This window comes from Armigeres subalbatus, chromosome 2, assembly GCF_024139115.2.
Source record: "Armigeres subalbatus isolate Guangzhou_Male chromosome 2, GZ_Asu_2, whole genome shotgun sequence".
Taxonomy (NCBI): Eukaryota; Metazoa; Arthropoda; class Insecta; order Diptera; family Culicidae; genus Armigeres; species Armigeres subalbatus.
In genome coordinates this window covers 13028679-13050074 of record NC_085140.1, presented here as the reverse complement: position 1 = coordinate 13050074, position 21396 = coordinate 13028679, and the positions used below count along the sequence as shown (strand labels likewise).

The 21396-nt window shown below is 41.3% G+C and overlaps 1 protein-coding gene across 6 annotated transcripts in view; it reads right to left on the bottom strand.

The window, feature by feature from the left end:
* LOC134217767 (uncharacterized) overlaps positions 1-21396 on the bottom strand; it is a 566229-nt gene that overhangs the window by 315224 nt on the left and 229609 nt on the right. For all 6 annotated transcript variants that reach the window (XR_009981158.1, XM_062696573.1, XM_062696572.1 and 3 more), the window contains one exon: positions 10793-10899. Coding sequence is in view for 5 of the 6 variants with exons in the window: in XM_062696573.1 (XP_062552557.1) it covers positions 10793-10899 (107 nt within the window). In the remaining variant the exon portion in view is untranslated. The remainder of the gene's footprint in view (positions 1-10792; positions 10900-21396) is intronic.

Sequence of the window (21396 nt, the reverse complement as noted above, 5' to 3'; positions counted from 1 at the left end):
TTCCACGGGTCTTCCGATGACAATTGACCGCCAGCTAAGGGTTGCGTACTTAGCTGGTAGTGCAGCCTGGGCACTGTTGTCCTTCTGACATCAGCTAGAGTGAGAGGGTGCGTCCTGTGGGGTCTGCTTAGGATGTGGTGGGGTTCGACAGTGGGCTCTGTTGAACTTCTATAAAAAGCTGCATGTGTCCCCAAGCAGGCCCTATCAAAGCGACCGTGTGTTGCTCAAAGCGCACTAGCCTAGTCCTGGTGTTGGGTGGGACTTCAAACAAATTTGACCCGACTGACCGAGCGTCTGTTCACCAAGGTGGTGCGGCTCCAACAGCGTCTGTTCTGGCATCCAGCGGCTGAGTATGCAATGCTATTCCCCGGAAGCTATACCTAAGATGGCAGCCCCATCCCGGTGGATAGGGAACCTTGGGCCAACAACCTACTGTTACCGAAACATCAATTTGTTCGAGAATCCGATAATGAAAGAATACGGACTGATTTTACGGCGACGACTCTTAGCGCGAAACAACAGACACGAATAGGAACACGTTTTAACCCTAGTAGAGCAGGGTAAATTGGCACAACTTGCCAATGAGGCACGCCGCATGAAGCTTGAGATCCTGGGACTGTGTGAAGTCCGTTGGCCAAACTTTGGAGAACACAGAACGCCGTCGGGACAAGTTCTGCTCTACTCTGGTTTACGAGGTGAACACGCTCCCCGGCATCGCGGAGTTGGCTTCCTACTAAGCGCTCAGGCACACTCTGCGCTTATGAAGTGGGAACCTATAAGTGAAAGGATAATCGTTGCCAGACTTAGAACACGGGTCTGAAACCTTACTATAATCCAATGTTATGCGCCAACCGATGCTGCCGATCTGCAAGACAAAGAGAACTTCTACAGTCAACTCAATGCCGTCGTAGATAGAATTCCGAAGGGTGATATCAAGATCTGTTTGGGCGACTTCAATGCGAAGATCGGATCCGACAACTCGTACCATGAGCACATTATAGGATGCCATGGTATGGAGAAATGAGCGAAAACGGAGAGCTGTTCGCAGAATTTTGTGGAAATAACGACATGGTGATCGGGGGATCGCTCTTCCCTCATCGACCGGTTCACAAGGTCACGTGGGTCTCCCGTGACGGCTTTACAAAAAATCAAATCGACCACATCTGCATCAGCCGAAAATGGAAACGGAGCCTTCTTGATGTACGGAATAAACGTAGTGCCGATATCGCGTCTGATCATCACCTCCTCATCGGCGAAATACGCCTGCGCATTGCGCGGATTCATCGGCAGGAGGAAAGAGTTGGACGACGATTCAACACACGCCGCCTGGAAGAGGCCACGGTGAAACGGTCCTTCGTTTAAGAACTGGAGACGCGTGCTGCAGATATTCCGGAAAGTGGCAGCGTGGAAGACCAATGGACCGCCATCAAGAATGCCTTCATCGCTACCAGCGAGAACAATCTAGGCGAACTGTGCACCCAGAGAAAAGAATGGATCACCGATGAGACCTGGAGGAAGATAGAGGAGCGAAGAGAAGCCAAAGCCGCGATAGAGCGATGGAAACCAGAGGAGCCAAAGTGTTAGCCCGTCAACGATACGCGGCTCTTGAGAAGGAAGTAAAACGCTCATGTCGACGGGACAAGCGAGCGTGGGCAGACTCTCTGACCGACGAAGGAGAGAGAGCCGCCGCAACCGGGGACATTCGCCTCCTTTACGATATCTCACGACGTTTAAGCGGGACGAAGATGAATGCAACGATACCTGTGAAAGACGCGGATGATTAGTTATTGACTGACCCAACTGACCAGCTGAAACGCTGGTTCGAGCACTTCGAACAACTTTTTCAAGTGCCAGCCAGGCCATCACCACCTCGGCATGATCTGCCTAGGATCCGACGTATAACACGCGTCAATACCGAAGCTCCATCACTGCTAGATATTCAAACAGCCATCCAAAGCATGAAATCGAATAAAGCCCCAGGGGTCGACCGCATATCAGCCGAGATGCTCGAAGCTGACCCCATGACATCCGCTCAACTACTGCATCGTTTATTTCGTAATATCTGGGACACCGCAACTTTCCCGGCGAGGCATTATGTTGCATAGTTCTGTGCAAAATTATCCTAGCCCGGATTCAGGAGAAGATCGATGCGACTCTCCGGCGGCAGCAAGCCGAATTCCGTGCCGGAAGATCATGTGTGGACCATATTGTCACGCTCCGCATCATTCTGGAGCAGCTCAACGAATTCCGAGAGTCCCTTTACTTGGTATTCATTGACTACGAAAAAGCTTTCGACCGTCTCAATTACGAGAATATGTGGGGTGCCCTGAGACGCAAGGGAGTTCTTAAGAAAATCATCGGCCTCATCGAGGCACAGTACGAGGCCTTCACGTGTAGAGTGCTGCACAATGGGGTCTTGTCCAACCCTATCCGGGTCGTAGCTGGTGTGAGGCAAGGATGTATTCTATCACCGTTACTGTTCCTCATCGTAATCGATGAGATTCTGGTAGATGCGATTGACCGTGAACCAAACCGCGGGCTGTTATGGCAGCCTATAACCATGGAGCACCTAAATGACTTCGAATTGGCTGATGATGTTGCACTCCTCGCGCAACGGCGCTCTAATATGCAGAGTAAGCTCAACGACCTTGCCGAGGGCTTCTCTTCGGCAGGTTTAGTCATCAACGTCAACAAAACCAAATCAGAAAAATATATTAAGCTCTTTTAGTGGAATGTATTAAACCGTCTAAGACGAATTAAGTACTGTCCATTTAATTCCACTAGTTAATTTTCGTTATCTTTGCAGATACGTATTTCGACCACAACTGTGTGGTCGTCTTCAGTGTCTTGTACTCGACTCGACTACAAGTCGAGTCGAGTACAAGACACTGAAGACGACCACACAGTTGTGGTCGAAATACGTATCTGCAAAGATAACGAAAATTAACTAGTGGAATTAAATGGACAGTACTTAATTCGTCTTAGACGGTTTAAAACCAAATCGTTGGATGTAAACACGGTGACTCCTTCCAGTTTCACAGTAGCCGAGCAACCAGTGGAGAATGTTGAAAGCTTCAAATATCTTGGTAGCCAAATGGCGTCAGACGGCGGCACCAAGATCGACATAGGCCCACGGAACAAGAAAGCCAGGGCTGCCTTTGCGAGTTTAAGAAATATCTGGAAAAACAGGCAGATAAGTGAACGCACCAAAATACGAATTTTCAACTCTAACGTGAAATCTGTGCTGTTATACGCTAGCGAAACATGGTGTGTATCAGTGGAGAACACTCAACGGCTGCAGATGTTCATTAACAGATGCCTGCGGTATATAATTCGGGCCTGGTGGCCTCACAACTGGATCTCAAACAACGAGCTCCATCGTCGTTGTCACCAGAGGCCGATAGCAACAGAAATTCAGGATCGCAAGTGGGGCTGGGTCGGCCACACTCTACGTAGGGGCGGAAACGAAATCTGTAAACAAGCATTAGACTGGAACCCAGCGGGACATCGCAGCAGAGGCAGACCCAGAGGCTCATGGCGGCGAAGCCTCAATAAAGAAATAAAAGAAGTCGACCGAAATCTAACCTGGCAACAGGTTAAAGCGATAGCCGGGCAACGCTCAGGATGGAGATCTTTCAAGTCGGCCCTTTGCACCACCGGAGGTGTACAGGATCCATAAGTAAGTAAGATGTATAACAATCATATGGAGGCGTTTGGTGCATTGGTTCATTAACTCCCTGTGGTGGATGATTGGTTTCTACTTTGCAAAGTAGGAAATGGTTTTTGATGAAACATTACTTACATTCGCTTACAACTCTACAGTTCAAGTAAATTACTTGTACTTTGTTATGCGTATGAGATTGACTGCTACAATTTGCCCGGTGTCAAGTAGCAGTTAAATTAAATATGACTAAAAAATCCAATAAAACTGTTATAAGTTTTTAAGTCACAATTGCCAGCCAACGGCGTATTTTGATATTATCCAAAATTTTCTAGAACATGCAAAAAATGCAGAGAAAAAAATGAAAATGATTTGATGAAAACCCCATTTTTAAGGGGTTGTCAGCATAAAACGTAAAAAATCTCCAAATGTAACGGAATTACAAACTTGGTGTATTCGACAAAGTTTTTCAGGAGAACTTTTGCTACAACCTTTATGAAGAATTAAATCGTGAAGTGGAAAAAATATCAGGGGATTTATCAGTAAGTTGATTATCTCCAAAAAACTCAAAGGTGCAGCCCAAATGGGTTGTACGCAAAGGTGACGTTGAACTACGTAGCTGTATGTAATGTACAGGTTTTCGACTTTCTGTGCGATTATACCAAAGCAAGCGTTTTTCAAGCCCAGGGTGAATCTGCTTTCGTAGTTTATTCTATGCTCCTGAAATTGTGTGAACATTACGAACCCTGTTGATGTATATCATTTTCAAACCAACATTTGAAAGGGAAGGTAAAAATAAAATTTTCAAATAATCGAAGATGAACAACACTTTCAAGCGATAAAAACTCGTTCAATAATTATATCTCTATTCGAATCATTGGTAAATGCTGCTTTTGAACTTATTTTCATACATAACACCAAAACACAATACCAAACATTCAATTGAATTGTTGACATTAAATTGGTATTAGTTAGGTTTACATTAAAACGATAATGTTTTGGATAATTTTGTGTTTATAATCAATCAATTACAAAATTAGAAAAATTATCGCCAATGATAATTCGCCTACTTTTCACACCTATCAAATGATATTTCCAATAATTATGGCTACAGCCATTACCGACGTAAACTGGAGCACAGACTGAGCACCCGCCATTAAGTCAGTTTATCGTGAAAGCTGGGCTGTCAACGGCGTTTGGTGGTCATTCTTTGGAGGAAGTCAGAGTAGACACGACAAAACAGTTTGACATCAATCGATCGATTCTTGATTGATAAAAATTAGTATTCCTTCACGTGAGTTTCGTTGGACTTTGCGTTTACTCCGGCAGACACCTAGGAATCGACAAGAACGAGCAGAAAAAAGTTTCCCAGAACGCACCCACTGCAACAGCGAAGTAGATTCCGAGCTCCTCTACTGTCATCAATAGCGAAAAGCTGCCGTCAAACGCCCCCCGCTTTCGAGAGAATACGCGCGTGCAAGTTAGCAGGAAAGAACTGTACCAACTAAAAGCCTTGTAAGTTGCATTAATTTGATCTCTATGCTAGCTTGAAGTATCCAGTTAGACTTGCAAACAAAGGCCCAGAATTAGGAGATGGCGAGATCGATTCTTGATCCTATCTAGGATGTTTTCGGGTGGTAAACATTCTCGACACCCAGGGCATAGTGTATATCCATTGACTTTGCTACACAAGATACATACTAATACAAAGACGGGCATAGAAAGCTTTCAATCAATAACTAATGAAATGCTAATAGATTACTAAGTTGAAAAGCAGGTCAAGTTCCAGTTGGAATGTAGTGCTATGGAAAAAGAAGCTTGTGGTGCACTTACGAGATTAACTGATTCACCGAAACCGAAACTTTTAGCAAGTTTTGAATAGTAAATATCATCATGCATAAATATTATAACACACTGGAGTCGGTTTTTAAGCGGACGATATGGGTGATCTATTAGACCATTTGATTGAAAATCCAGGACAATTTCGAGAACTTACAACACCTCATAAGTTTTGTTTAGAGACGCAAGTGAAAGACAAATACTTGGAGAACATAATTGAGTTGATACCACGGCTTAGGACATTTGTTTATTTGTTTATTTATTAAAATAATTCAACTGACAATGAATGTCTAAATGAATATTAGTTAAACTAATTGGTTACGGTCAGCGGTACGGAAAAAGTCTAGTAACCGATGACGAAACACGTCAACTGATGAATTAAAGTCAAACATATCGAAGAATTCGTTGAAGCGGCGACTGATGAATCGAATTGGTTCGTGTGGTGCATAGTTGCTAGTCTGTGGTTCTAGAAGCAAAAATAAACGTTGACGAAGAGGTCTTTCAGGTGCATATAGATTTAACTTAACATCATGGTGGCTTTGGTTGATTCGATAAACTATTTGATTTAAACTCCAGGAAAATTTGGAGATCTTATGAAGTCTCATATACTTGGACTTGAGACGCAATTGAAAGATAAATATTAGGAGCGCATGATTTTGATAGAACCGCGGCTGAGGACATCTTGGTTGATTCGGTAGACCGTTTAATTCAAACTCCAGGACCATTTGGAGATCTTAAAATATCTCTTATACCTGGACTTGAGACGCAAGTGAAAGACAAATACTCGGAGGGCGTGATTGGGATAATACCACGGCTGAGGACATCATGCAAGCCTCAGTAGGTTCGGTAGACCATTTGATTCAAACTCCAGGACAATTTGGAGATCTTATGACATCTCATATGCCTGGATTTAGAGAGATCTTACAATACCGGATTCATAAATTCATAAATTCATAAATTCATAAATTCATAAATTCATAATTTCATAAATTCATAAATTCATGAATTCATAAATTCATAAATTCATTAATTCATAAATTCATAAATTCATAAATTCATAAATTCATAAATTCATAAATTCATGAATTCATAAATGCATAAATGCATAAATTCATAAATTCATAAATTCATAAATTCATGAATTCATAAATTCATAAACTCTTGAGTTCCTAAATTCCGAATTAACTAAATACTTAAATTTCTATGTTCCTTAATTTTTAAATTCTTATGTTCCTAAATTAATAAATTTCTAAATTCTTATGTTCCTAAACACCTAAATTCCTTAATTCATAAATTCATAAATTCCTAAATTCCTTGACTCATAAATTCATAAAATCCTAAATTCACATATTCCTAAATTTCCAAAGTCCTAAATTCCTGAATTCCTAAATTTTCGAATTCATAAGCTCCTAAATTTCATATGAAACAAAATAAGACAACCCCCTTAGGAATGTAGCGATAATTTTCAAATTGATTACCATCGAGCCCTGAAGAAGATTCCACAGTCGGATCGAAAGTAAAATTGTCAACTATTAATTGTGACTTGAATCCAATCCGAAAATTAAATTATAAAAATGCCCTTCTTGAATAGTCTGCGCATGTATTAACCTACTGCCTTTTCTTTTGATAGCCTTTGGACATAGCGTGGAATATAGGAAGGAATGTAAGTAGAATATTTGAAATGGGTGTTAATATATCCCATATATCCAATAGATCGCATCACTTACCGAATTGAGTCAAGATCAAATATCTGTTGCATCTTACACAATTCCCTTTGCCAAGCCAATATATATATATATATATATATATATATACATATATGCGTGTGTTTTCGGTCTCTAGTTGTTATCTGTGGAAGCTCACTCTAGTGCATCTAACCTCCCTCAAGTCCGGCTGAATTACCGGTGAAACCCATACGAAAGTCCAAGCCGATCCAGTCTGCCCCTCGAAGCCAGTCCCTGCGTCGGGTAAAGGAGGGATCGAATCGCACTCGCCAGAAACCACGAGGGCTCGTGAGGCTCCTCCTGCCGTTAGTGAACGGGACACGGTTCCCAAGCGACACTGTCATGAAGGTCGCATGACAGTATCAGATGAATCTCCAGCCCTCGTCGAGGCCCAGGCCAATATGGAATACGGACCGATCCCAAGGCCACCCAGCGAGTCTCCAGGCAGTCGGGGCGACACCCCTCCCGAAGTGTCTATGGTATGTTTGGAGTACTTTCTCCGCATGACACCGTAAGGGTCCCAACTTCTTCGATCGGCCGCAACTAGAAATTGCGAAATGTTTATGTGCTACAATGCTCATTAGGGTGATTCAAATTTGGACTTTTTGCTTCCCGATGAGTGATTGCATTTGCCATTTTAATAATGTTCCTAAATTTTAATCATTTGAAGTTTGCATGGAAATCGGCTCTTATGTGAAACACCGTTCCGTGAGATGGCCCATGAACTATTCATATGTAATCAACACATTGACTATATAGATTACTTACTAAGGTGGAAGGAACTTGCTGTTGCGAAGCGTTTTGTCGTTTGGAAGCAAAGTTATGAAGAAAACAAAAATGCTCATTATTGATATTGATGTTATTCCTTTGCGTTTAAATTGAATGTCCCACGATTCAGTATTTTCTTAATTACCATACAAACTTCAAACTGCGCGTGTCCACTTCAATGGGGAAGGGTCGTTTGGCCGAAGCCCATTCGGCCGAATGCCACTAGGCCAAACAAACCATTAGACCGAAACCCATCTGGCCGAAAGTCATTTGGAAAGGGACATTTGGCTGAAAGGGTCGTTTGGCCGAAAGGGCGTTTGGCCGAAAAGGTCATTTGGCCGAAAGGGTCATTTGGCCGAAAGGGCAATTGGCTGAAATGGTCATTTAGCCGAATAAGTTATTCGAAAAGTGAGAAATTAGGAATGAGAAGAGAGACGTATCACTTCTCACTCTTCATTTTTCTCTTCTCACTGTAAAAAGTGTGAAGCGCGAAATGAGTAGTGAGACGTCTCACTACCCACTTCGCACTACTCACTTTCCCGGTGAGAAGTGAGAAATGAGGAGTGAGAAGTGAGACGACTCTCTTCTTACTCCTAATTTCTCACTTTTCATATGACCTATTCGTCCAAATGACCATGTCGGTCAAACGACCCTTTCGGCCAAATGACCCTTTCGGCCAAATGACTCTTTTGGCCAAATGACTCTTTCGGCCAATGACCCTTTCGGCTAAATGACCCTTTCGGCTTAATGACCCTTTTTCCACTCAAGTAACATCAAAATTAGTTAAAAGTTTATGAGATTTATTTAAATGGCAAATGCAATAGATTAATCATCGGGAAGCAAAAAAAGTCAAAATTTGAATCACTCTAATGCTCAACCTCAACTTCACGTAAATCTCATGCTTGTTAGACATATAATAACAGTTTTCCTACTAGTATTCAGAAAAGTGAATTTTTTTTTTTCTATATTCATGACATTCATTCGATTTCAATTACATTAATTCACAAGCTTTAAAAATAACAATCTTCAATTGATCGAGAATTTTAGTAGTTGAAGGAATTCGAGAAGTTTAAATTCGAAAAATGGCAAGTTGAATTAGCCGCCCAGAAACAATTAGAAAAAGATATTTTCGGATTTTCTGGATGTGATACACTGTGCGGCTTTTGTAATGTTATTAAATGGGTACTTGCACAAAACTCACGCGGCGAATGACTGTCGAAAGGTACGACCGCGCCAAATAAAACACCGCAATGCTATTCACCCATGAAAATCAAGTAAACGGGGTGCAGGAAGCGCAGCAGTACCTTTCCTGAAGGGTACGCCGCGTGCAATTTTGAGAAAATCAGACAATATTCGAAAGAATAAAATAAAATAAAATTCAAGCTTATTAATATTGTTAACGATGGAGGTCAACCTGGTTCTTTCGATGATCACTGGAACGCCGGAATGTGAAGCGCTGGATAAGGAGGGAGCCTTTACCCCTCCCACAGCTAAGCGATTTCATCGATGCTGCTGGTAATGTTCCATTTACGCGTCCATACCAACGGCGACAGAATTGCATCCGCCAAGCGATAGAATCGCGTCGCGATTGTCACGTCGCGTGACAAGAATTAATATAAGACTATCTCAGAAGCATTAATTCCCACCTCAGTGACCATCGTTAAACATACAAATTCAACAAAAAAAAGTAATCTCGGGTACTTATTCAAAAGGACGTATGTGTTTTTGTAAACAAAGATTCAAACGTTGATTTGTCCAATCTGATGCCACTCCCACGCAAACCAACACCACCAACAGGTAGCCGAAGGCTTCCCCTACCTGTTCGTGGTGATGGTTTGCGTGTAAATACTATCAGATTGGACAAATCGACGTTTGAATCTTTGTTTACAAAATCACATACGTCCTTTTGAATAAGTACCCGAGTAATGATGTTTACTGATTTGCAACAAACGGATTTTGAATTAGTTTAGCGCTAAAACATTTTTTTCGTCAATTTAATTAATCTGATAGCACTCCCACGCAAACCAACACCATCGATACGTGGGTGAAAGCTTCTGCTATGTGTTGATTCGTCAAATCGACGTTTGAATGTCTGTTTGAAAATTTGGTATTGAAATACTGAAAAATCACACTGCAGTCTTTTGTGCAAATGAATCATGAAATAATGTTCGATAAGAACATTTTTTGACAGCTTATTACCCATAGATCTCGGTAAACAAAATTCCTATATTTAGTTAAAACAATTTGAGCTTACAAATAAATTTATTTTCCGTGGAACAGTTTATTTGATGCTGGAAACGTTTTGTTACTTAATGATGTCATTGAGATCCACTTATCGACGAGATTATCAACTGAATGCTTAAGATTGATGAACCACCATTTAAAATCGATTGCTTTTCATTACTATGCAATACAAGATTATGGTGATTGATGGCGCCGAATGAGCTCACAAAAGCAATCGAATTCCCGTTTTCAGTTCATCCGTTTGATGTTGCTGAATGCGTCAGGATGCTCCAAAAGGTCCCTCCCGTATATAACAACATTGGCTCTTACCATTTGTTTGTGGGATGTCGATCACGATTATATGTGCGTTTGCATTATGTACCTATCTTGGGAAAAGTTCAATGTGTATCGTTGAATTACCAACATGTGAACTGACAAACAGGCTTAGGTTCATGACTTTAGTGACGCGATTGTTGATTGGTTCTATAGATTAGCAACAATTGATTTTTTTCTTGATTTCGTAACAGATTTTAAATACAATATATTCAAGTTTGATCGGTTAATGGGGCCATCTTACCTTTGCCCGCCCGGCTCTGTTGGCGCTCCTCATCCTCCAGGGCCTGCAGAACAGCCGACTTGGCCAAGCTCGAAGGCTTGGTCGTCGACGGATCGTCAAAGTCAATTCTGAAACAAAGAGAAAGTGAGTTTGAAAAATGTGTTCGATATCCGAAGAACATTAAATGTTTTGTTCAATAGTATAGGTTCCAGTCATCATTTTGAACGCTTGATAATCCATTTTGCGACGTCATTTTCGTCATCACTCGCATATTTTCTCTCTTAATTTAATCCATATGTAAAACCCATTCCATTTGAAGTGAATTCGCCAAGGTTCCAATGGAATATAAATCCATGGAACAGTGCGTTGCTTTTGCTCCAATGTAAATACGCCATAAATTCATCCAAATCCAGTCCACGGAGAGCCTTGTGTGAGTTTGGAGCAAACAACTGAATCTGAGACTGCGATGATGCTCGTTCCACCATACGGAGTATTCCCATGAAATTGATGTTTGCATATGAGTTTTGCGAGCCGGAAATAAATCACATTCCTTACTGAGATTCATGGCGATTTGTTCGGACCGTGTGTGGTGTTATCGCCGGAGACTTCATACGAGGATAAGCAACTCAGAAACTGCATATCTCTCGCATTGTAGGACCAGCTGGAGTGGTCAGCTAGCGCTAGAAACGCATAAACAGGTTCTCCGGGCTGATATGCGAAAGCGATGGTTCACTTTTCCTATCATAACTTTTGCGATCCCTAGCGGTTGGCATCCATTGGATGCTACCGGCTTTGATTCACTGAAAACACTTCTTGTGTTGCTTTCGGGTAAAAAATATGATGAACAGCAACACTCATGAAAAAAGTGCAATGCTCTTCAGGAAACTAATGTGATTATAAACTTAAAGGTGTATTATGAAAAGAGTTTCATAAAAAAATAATTTTCCATACTGAAAGAAAAATTTGATATATTGGTACCCTCGACAAATGGAGATGTTAAAATACACATAAATGTAAAGAAAAATGTTTTAAAGATAAATATTTCCATATTACTTTTATAGACCAAATGGAAGTACAAATCGGTATATTTTTTCTATAAAATAATCTCCACACTAACTAAAAATACTGCTAGGTGAATGATATGTAATTTGTTTTTTTTTCTTTTTCAAAGTTGTTTTGATACAATTCAACAGTGTGGATCCATTACCCTGTGCTCAAATACATCAAATACTCCGGGTGGCTCCAGTCCGTTACCACTATGATAAGTGCAAGAAGTCCCATCCGGGGACAACTGTTGTCGTGCTGTCGTCACTTCATCTGCATGGCCCTGTTCGGTCAGTAATGGTAGCACGTCAGCGATGGTACTGATGATGGTACACCCCAGATCCCCAAAGTCATCATGCTGAATCCGCACATTCTGACTGTAATGATTATAATCCAAGCCGCACAGCCAATTTAATGAAGCCGGAGCAAACTTTCGCAAACCTAATTTCGAACTGGACTTCGGAGGAAAAAGAAAGAACGCACTGAGCTCGCGATTAGTTCAGTACCTGTACCCTCGCCGCCCCCTGGAGACGAACGTGCAAGCTGGGCGACATCTTGTCAGTTCGAAATTAGCATTCCTCTGATGATCCTGTTGAGAAGCGGCATTGTAACTTCAAAGCTACCAACACTGTACTGCAAATCCTCCCGTGTCCAACGTGGCTGGTGCCGCCGGCAACTCACCACCAGTTGGCGAAGAAGAATGAGCAGTTCGCAGTGTGTTGTTTCAACCGCTGGCAGGGAGCGGATGGTGAAGTCATTTGCACAACTCAGTCGTACCTAGTCAGCGTCTTACGAGACAATTAAAAAGTTTTCCATGCCTTCCAAGTGGCACTTTGAGGTGAAATTTTAGCGTGCACCGCACACCACTGCTGGCTGGGAGGAGAAAGTTTCTCCCGGAAGATAGCCATTCACAGTTCGAGAGCTGTGGAAGATAGTTTGGGGTAAGAACGTTGTTTCTGCTGAAGCGTCATAACGAGCGGTTGCTACGAATGTTCTTTTAATTGCTAGCATCGAGGAGGTGCAGCGAAGAAATTTGTTTTAGTGGCTGGAGTAAAGCACGGTTATTATTGAAACACTTAATAAAACGTACCAAGACGGAGCAACCATATTCGGAAATTTTAATACAAACGAATTATTGCAAGTTTAAAAATAAGTATTATACACAGTAAAACCGGCAATTTTTATGCAGAAATACAAGCGATTTGTGTGTCTTATAATGATTCAGTTTGGATAGATAATTAAATAAATGAGTCGATCGACAGATGACATATTGCCACTAAAAAAGGTTTCCAATTAATGATTCTAGAAGTTAAATATTAGAGACATACGCTAGATCGAAAATAAACATTCTTAAACTGCATTGAAGCCAAATTTAACAAATATATTAAGTGTCTTTTTTTATATGATCATTACTGATATCACTCAATTTGTCAAACAATTATTGTTTGACTACAGAAGTTGTAAATATATTCTGGCCACCTTCAAATAATTATCAAATCACCGACCAATCCACTACAGATTTTTTTTTCACTACAGATTTCAAATATATCCGATAGACTAATTGTCTTATTTTCTCCAACTTACTAGACCCAGCCTCGACACAATTGTAGGGTTCTCTATGTGGTATGTGTGCTGAAACTACAGATGTTAAAATGAAGTATTGAACTAAATGGTTGCTACGAAAATATCAATAGCTAAAACGACACAGTAGTCGGTAATAAGAATTGGCAGTTAGTTATCAACCTCAGCCAAATCATGACGTCTCTTAGAGAACCTAATTCTCTAACGTTTTAGTCGGTACTCGGATGACATTGTAAGGATTAAAGACCGAATTAGATCCTACAATCTTGCGACGAGGATGAACTTCGGTAAGAAAAAAAAAACATTAGGATGATATAATGAGAAAACGTGGGTTTACATATTTTGAAAGACAAGCTGATTTTCAAAGATCTGTCTAATAAAAATCCTGGACTGGGAGAGTCCACTGATAGACTGTATTAGTTGCTTGATAGCAGCACCAGGACTGGGAGAGTCCACTTACAAATCCTTTCAGTTGCTTGTCAGCAGCACCGGGACTGGGAGAGTCCACTGTAGTTTGTTTAAGGTTGCTTGGAAGCACCGCCTGGACTGGGAGAGTCCACTGAAGCGAAATGTGTTTGAACAGCCTGGACCGGGAGGGTCCAGCTAAAGTTGAAGAAACTCGTGAAGAAATGTATCTTGGGCTGGCTTGGTACATAATCAAAGAAAATCGTTTTGATGAACGGGAAGCGTTGAATAATTCAAACATAAAAAAAAAATAAATGAAAAATGCGTTGATATGGAAACAAGCAAAGAAAAACTATTGAACGGAAAACGGGGTTTCCTATTGAAACTGTTTTCTATTCCAATCATAGCGACGGAATATGAACTGAAACCATGGCCTTCGTTTTCGCTACGAGTAAATGAAAAGATCGAATATAGAGGTCCTAGAAGTCCAGAAGGAATATTTTGAAATGGTATATCACAGCTCACTCCATTCTTGACTAATGTTTTTGGATATTAGAAAAAAAAAAGTTGTTTCTATAACAAAAAGGTGGAAAATTGTGGCTCGATAAATTCTCACCAGCTGTAAGCTTCATTTGGCCAGCTTTTTGACCGAGATTAGATTAGTAGATGTAATTGTCCAATGAAGCACTTCGAACAAGCTACGTTGTCAAATACTGCAGAAAAAATTAGATCAGTGGTCGATTCTAAAAACCCTGATTAATCCACCTAGCGGTGATGGTGCCTTTCTTGTGCAAATAAAAAAATGTATTTTGTTCATTACTTCCGTGCCCATGGTCCAATGTAGGCAATTTTCAATAGAAAACAATGTGACAGAATTCTGCGTCGAATGCAACTTGTTGCGAGCAGTTTGAGGATAAGTGCCCGAAAAATGAGTGACACTTTTCTACGCGATTATTCCGTAAAAAAGTATTGCCATTTCCAGCTCTCGATGGATTTTTGGGAAAATCATAGATCGCACTTTGAGCAGTGATGTCAAATATTTTACAATATCTATTATTATTCCAAGCTTCATCTAAATGCATGAAAATGGAAATAACCGTCTGTTGAACCACTATTGCAATTATTGTAATAAGCTTCCGCAAAGAATTCAAAATATAACTAACTTGAAAGTAGCGAAAAGATTAACTTTCACTACAAATCATTATTATTTTTCTAGAGTTTGATCAAACAAATGTACTGGCAACCCTGCCGAGCCCACGTGTTCATTTGAAAACATAAACAACTTTCGTTGGCGCCAACCCGTTTCACCCGATTCATCAGCCCGCCAACCGGGAGAACAAAGGATTTTGACATCTCGCACTTATGACTATCTCGCACTTCTGAAGTGCGGAGTCCAACGAGGTGGGAAGTGCGCAATATTTTGGCCATAACATCTGCGTCGAAGACAATTTGTTGTGAGCAAACCGGTTGAGGATAAGTGGCCGAAAAATGAGTGACACTTTTGCTATATTTTGGTACGTGGGTGCGCACAGACACACACACACATACACACAGACATCACATGGATTCGTCGAACTGAGTCGATTGGTATATAACACTATGGGTCTCCGGGCCTCCTAAGAAAAGTTTATTTTTTTTGGAGCGAACATACAGCCTTTACGTATACTTAGTATACGAGAAAAAAAACAAAAACGTTCCATAAAAAAGTAAAGAGAAAATGGGAAGGACTATATTCGAAAGTAGTAAGTGAAGTAGAAGTAAAGAAATGAGCTTTATATTTTGGATTATTGTTTTTGATGCTACAAAAACAATCGTGCCGGAGAAAACTGACAGAAATCAAATGAAATAATCATGAATGAAAAAAAATCAAAGCAACAAACACATGGAATCAAAGACGAGTAACCAAGAAAATAATCCCTTGTAAGCAATACATTTTCAAAGATATTATTTCACACTGATACAATAAAAAAAGTAATAGGGAGGTTGTAGGGTTCTCTCTGTGATATGTGTGCTGAAACTACAGATGTTAAAATGAAGTATTGAACTAGATGGTTGCTACGAAAATATCAATAGCTAAAACGACACAGTAGTCGGTAATAAGAATTGGCAGTTAGTTATCAACCTCAGCCAAATCATGACGTTTCTTAGAGAACCTAATTCTCTAACGTTTTAGTCGGTACTCGGATGACATTGTAAGGATTAAAGACCGAATTAGATCCTACAACAATCAACACACTCCAGGTTTGGATTTTTTTGGCCCTATGAAGATTCCGACCATTGACCAAGTTCACTTCAAAGGTGCACGCAAAAAAAATGTTGCGGTCGAAACTACCATTCCGACGGTTAATTTAAGAATACGCACCGACGATTTTCAGCAGACAACAAACCCGTTTGTTTTTACGTCTCAGGATTTTACCATGCGCGCGGTAAAAATCAACTGTGGTCCTGGTGGAATGTTGTTGCATGAACTGAATCAGTGGTGAATTTGTCCGAATGCGTGGTTAATTCAACTGAAAATTTGTGGTTGTTTTAAAAACATGGCGTAGTCTACAAAATAGTAACCGTTACCATGGAATTTTTCTCAGTGTGGAACTGACCCGCATTGCCCGAACTAGGACAAGTAATGCTTTCACACAGCCAAACCACAAAATCCAGAAATGAATTTTTCTTGATCAAACTAGGTTGGCGATTCCGACCATGGACGGCATTCACTTCATAGTTGGATTGCATTGACCCAACTATGTAGATTCAGAAATATTTCCAGACCATCGACATACCTACCTCCAAAGTTGTTGTTAAATATTCAACTCCCCGCCGAATTGACGACTGTCTGTAAGCTCCTATTTCGGATTACATTTGCATTTGTAAATATTTGGTACATATTTTTTGTTTTCTTGCTTGTTTTTTAAATATTAATATAGCTATTACTACTTACTATTATTATCACTGTTGCTATTGATATTACTAGTTAATTAATTGAAACTAAAAGCGAAATAATAAGAGTTCAGTGCGTGATCTCTCATGTTTCGGACAGCAGAACGATCGCGCGGTCGGCCGAATTATTGTGTTCTGCATTGCGCGCCGGTAATAAAATTAATCAGTTCAGTGCGTGATCTCTCTTGTTTCGAGGCGGGCTTGGTAGTCATATGGCTACTGCATCTGCCTCATACGCAGGAGGTCGTGGGGTCAATCCTAGGTCCGTTCCATTCTCTTACTTTGTATCTTTCTCTTTATTTCTCATGTTCTAGCAATCGCTAGAACTGGAAATGGACTTCCATACCGTTTCCATTACTATTCCTATACCTTCAATTTGAGTATTCTCACAGTAATCTGCTAGAATTGGAAATGAACTTATAGAGCTCGTTTCCTACATCCAGTTAGAAATTCCATCAGTTACCTTCTCCTATCTATCACATTGGCAGCTCGTTAACCAAGACGAACCTCTGCCTCTCCAACCTAACCCAAAAATTCCAACAAATTCCGCAAGAACTCGTGGCAAGTGCAGAGGTATATTCGGCTTGCAGTGGGCGAGTGATTGCATCATCATTTCCTCCCCCTTCCCTACATTGACTTGCATTCTGACGTGGCAGGCGCCAGTATGACCTAACAAATGAGATCACCAGTACTTGTACATTGAAGATGTGTGCTAGTCCCAAGCAAACATCTGTTGGTTCCCTGTGCAAGAACAGCTGATCTGGTCATAATGGAGTAGCATCTACGAGCAGTCAATCAAGCTCAAGCTCAAGCTCAAGCTGAAACTAAAAGCGAAATAATGAATTCGATTAGTTAGGTATAAGAGCGAAATTGAAACAAAATGAATAGGAAACAAAAAGAAATTAAATCGAAAAAAATAATCCCAATCACTTTGAACATCTCTCATCCACCTACCCTGCACATAACTGCCACAGTTGACCACGACTGTCACCAAAAAGTCCTATACCAGGAAGGAGGAATCCCTTAAAAGGGACTGTCAGTGACAGAATCGCTCTCTGTTAGGTAAATGCTAGCTACCTGAAAAGTTGTGTTTTATCGTTTAATAATCTATTCTTCCCAAAAATACCAGTAAATGCGTGGTCCCAGTAATTTGAGTGTTTAGCTTCGGAACTCCGTGCCTAGAGTGAAACTGTGTAACCTGGACCGTCAGTAGGAAGAAGAGCTTGTAGAGTGAAACGCAACTGTGTGGTGCCCGGACCATCGTTAGAAAGAAGCTTCGAAAGAAGGATCCGTGGAACGAAATGACCCACTGAATTCGAGAAGTGAAGCGTAGCCACCAGGTTTGAAAACGCTACTTCCTTCATCAGTTTGATATCCACCTTGGCTATTTTTTTATGGGAAGTTCATCCGCCCAAAACCTGATCTAATTCTTTCTGGAGCTTTTTGATAATTGAAACGGCCCTGAGTCCCAGGACAAAACCCTGGAAGAGGACAATAGGTGTCCTAAATAAAAAGACAGTCTTACATATCAAGAACTTTTAGCAATCCCATACGAAGATTTAGGAACTCACACGGATTTACACTTTTTCTTTTTTTTCTTCTTTTTCTTATTGGCATTAGATCCCCCACTGACTGGGACATTGCCGCTTCACAGCTTAGTGTTCCTTCAGTACTTCCACAGTTATTAACTGCTAGGTTTCTTAGCGAAGCAACCACTTTTGTATTCGTATATCATGAGGTTAACACGATGATACTTTCATGTTCAAAGAAGTCGAGAACATTTCCATCTCGATAATTTCCTAGACCGGACCGGGAATCGAACCTAGCCACTTTCCAAACGTTTTAATTCAATGGTGTCGTTGGTTGTAAAAATGGTTGTAAACTAGTTTTTGTACTGACCTTTCCCTAACTCGATGTTCTGTAGCTCGATATTTTCCCTCACTTGATGAAATTTAAAGTCCCTTGAATCTAGCATACAGCGCCAGCGTTCCCTCCGTAAGTCGATAGCTCCTTTACTCGATATTCTCTTAGTCGAATTTACTTTCCAATGCATTTTCACCTTGCTGACTCGATGTTGGAAAGTGGAAGTGGAAAGTGATAAGCGAGAATTCAGAAATGAAAAGTGAGAAATAAAAAGTTAGAAGTGAGAAATGAGAAGTGAGACGTGAAAAGTTAGAAGTGAGAAGTGAGAAATTCAAAGTGAAAAGTGAGAAATCAGAAGTAAGAAGTGAGAAGTAAGGATTGGGACGTGAGAAATGAGTAGTGAAAAATTTGAAGTGCGAAGACAGAATTGAGAAGTAATAAGTGAAAAGTGAAAAGTAAGAAGTCAGAAGTGCGATATAAGAAGGTATAAGTGAGAAGTGAAAAATGAGAAGTTAGAAGTAAGAAATTCTAAGTGCGGAGTGAAGAATGAGAAGCAGTCTTCCCACGAACATGTGTGATGTTCAACACAAGTACATTTTCATCAACTCGTGTTGAACACTGAACATTGATTATTGCCGTACTCGAGTACAAAGGAATACCCAGTACCTAGCTAAACGAACTTGTACTTAAGTACAAAACACATGTATAAACTTGCTTTCAGATGCGAGAGTCGACCGGCAAGAGACAAAGAGAATGAACAAAATGGAATTCGAAAACTGTGCACGCTGAAATGAAGATGCACAGTGATGGGTGGATCTGGAAGACTTTTTTTTCGAATAATTTTCTAATGTAGCATAACTTTTTCACGACGTTGGTAACCAACTGACATGGGCTTCCAACATCACGTAAACAATAATTAGGTTTACAGAAGATGTTGATAAATTTGAATTCGATTCACATACAGCTATATAACTTTTGTTGAGCGTGTATATTCAACAGGGAAGGAATAGAAAGCGCATAATTATGAATACTATGTATACTCGTAGATCAGTGGAACAATTTCTCGACTCTCTGTTAATGTATTCCTAATAAAACTAAATTGTGTATTGTCATGCTTTTAGAAATGTTCCATCGGGAGAGAGCATTTCGTGTTGCACTATGAGATCGCTCACAAATTACGTAACATAAAATTAGGCGAATCCAGTCGTCTTCTTTATAGCACATTATGTATTGACAATTTAATTCTTTTGTCTGAAACGTAACCCTTGAGGCTATCCCCTTCCTCCCTATATATTTATTATTATTTAATCAGACTAAGGCCGAAGTGGCCTGTGCGGTATATAAGAGTCTTCTCCATTCGGCTCGGTCCATGGCTACACGTCGCCAACCACGCAGTCTACGGAGGGTCCGCAAGTCATCTTCCACCTGATCGATCCACCTTGCCCGCTGCGCACCTCGCCTTCTTGTGCCCGTCGGATCGTTGTCGAGAACCATTTTCACCGGGTTACTGTCCGACATTCTGGCTACGTGCCCGGCCCATCGCAGTCGTCCGATTTTCGCGGTGTGAACGATGGATGGTTCTCCCAACAGCTGATGCAATTCGTGGTTCATTCGCCTCCTCCACGTACCGTCCGCCATCTGCACCCCACCATAGATGGTACGCAGCACTTTCCTTTCGAAAACTCCAAGTGCGCGTTGGTCCTCCACGAACATCGTCCAGGTCTCGTGTCCGTAGAGGACTACCGGTCTAATTAGCGTTTTGTAGATTGTCAGTTTGGTACGGCGGCGAACTCTATTCGATCGGAGCGTCTTGCGGAGTCCAAAGTACGTACGATTTCCAGCCACTATGCGTCTCCGAATTTCTCTGCTGGTGTCATTTTCGGCAGTCACCAGTGAGCCCAAGTACACAAATTCTTCTACCACCTCGATTTCGTCACCACCGATGCAAACTCGCGATGGGTGGCTCACATTGTCTTCTCTTGAACCTCTTCCTATCAAGTACTTCGTCTTCGACGTGTTGATGACTAGTCCGATCCGCTTAGCTTCCCTCTTCAGTCTGATGTAGGCTTCCTCCATCTTCTCAAAGTTACGTGCCATAATATCTATGTCGTCGGCGAAACCAAATAGCTGGACGGACTTATTGAAAATCGTACCACTCGTGTCAATCCCTGCTCTTCGTATTACCCCTTCCAAAGCGATGTTGAATAGCAAACACGAAAGACCATCACCTTGCCGTAACCCTCTGCGGGTTTCGAAGGGACTCGAGAATGCCCTGAAACTCGAACTACGCACATCACCCGATCCATCGTCGCTTTGATCAACCGTATCAGTTTATCCGGAAAACCGTGTTCGTGCATTAGCTGCCATAGCTGGTCCCGATCGATTGTATCATATGCGGCTTTGAAGTCGATGAATAGATGATGTGTGGGCACGTTGTATTCGCGGCATTTCTGCAGTACTTGGCGAATGGCGAACACCTGGTCCGTGGTGGAGCGTTCGCCCATAAAACCCGCCTGGTACTGCCCCACGAACTCCCTTGCAGTTGGTGCTAGTCGACGGCATAAAATTTGGGAGAGTACCTTGTAGGCGGCGTTCAGCAATGTGATTGCGCGGTAGTTGCTACAATCCAGCTTATCGCCCTTTTGTAGATGAAACACACGACACATTCCATCCACTCCTGCGGCAAAACTTTCTCCTCCCAAATCTTGATAATGACCTAGTGCAGCGCTCTAGCCAGTGCCACACCACCGTGTTTAAATAGCTCTCCTGGTAGTTGGTCAACCCCAGGGGCTTTGTTG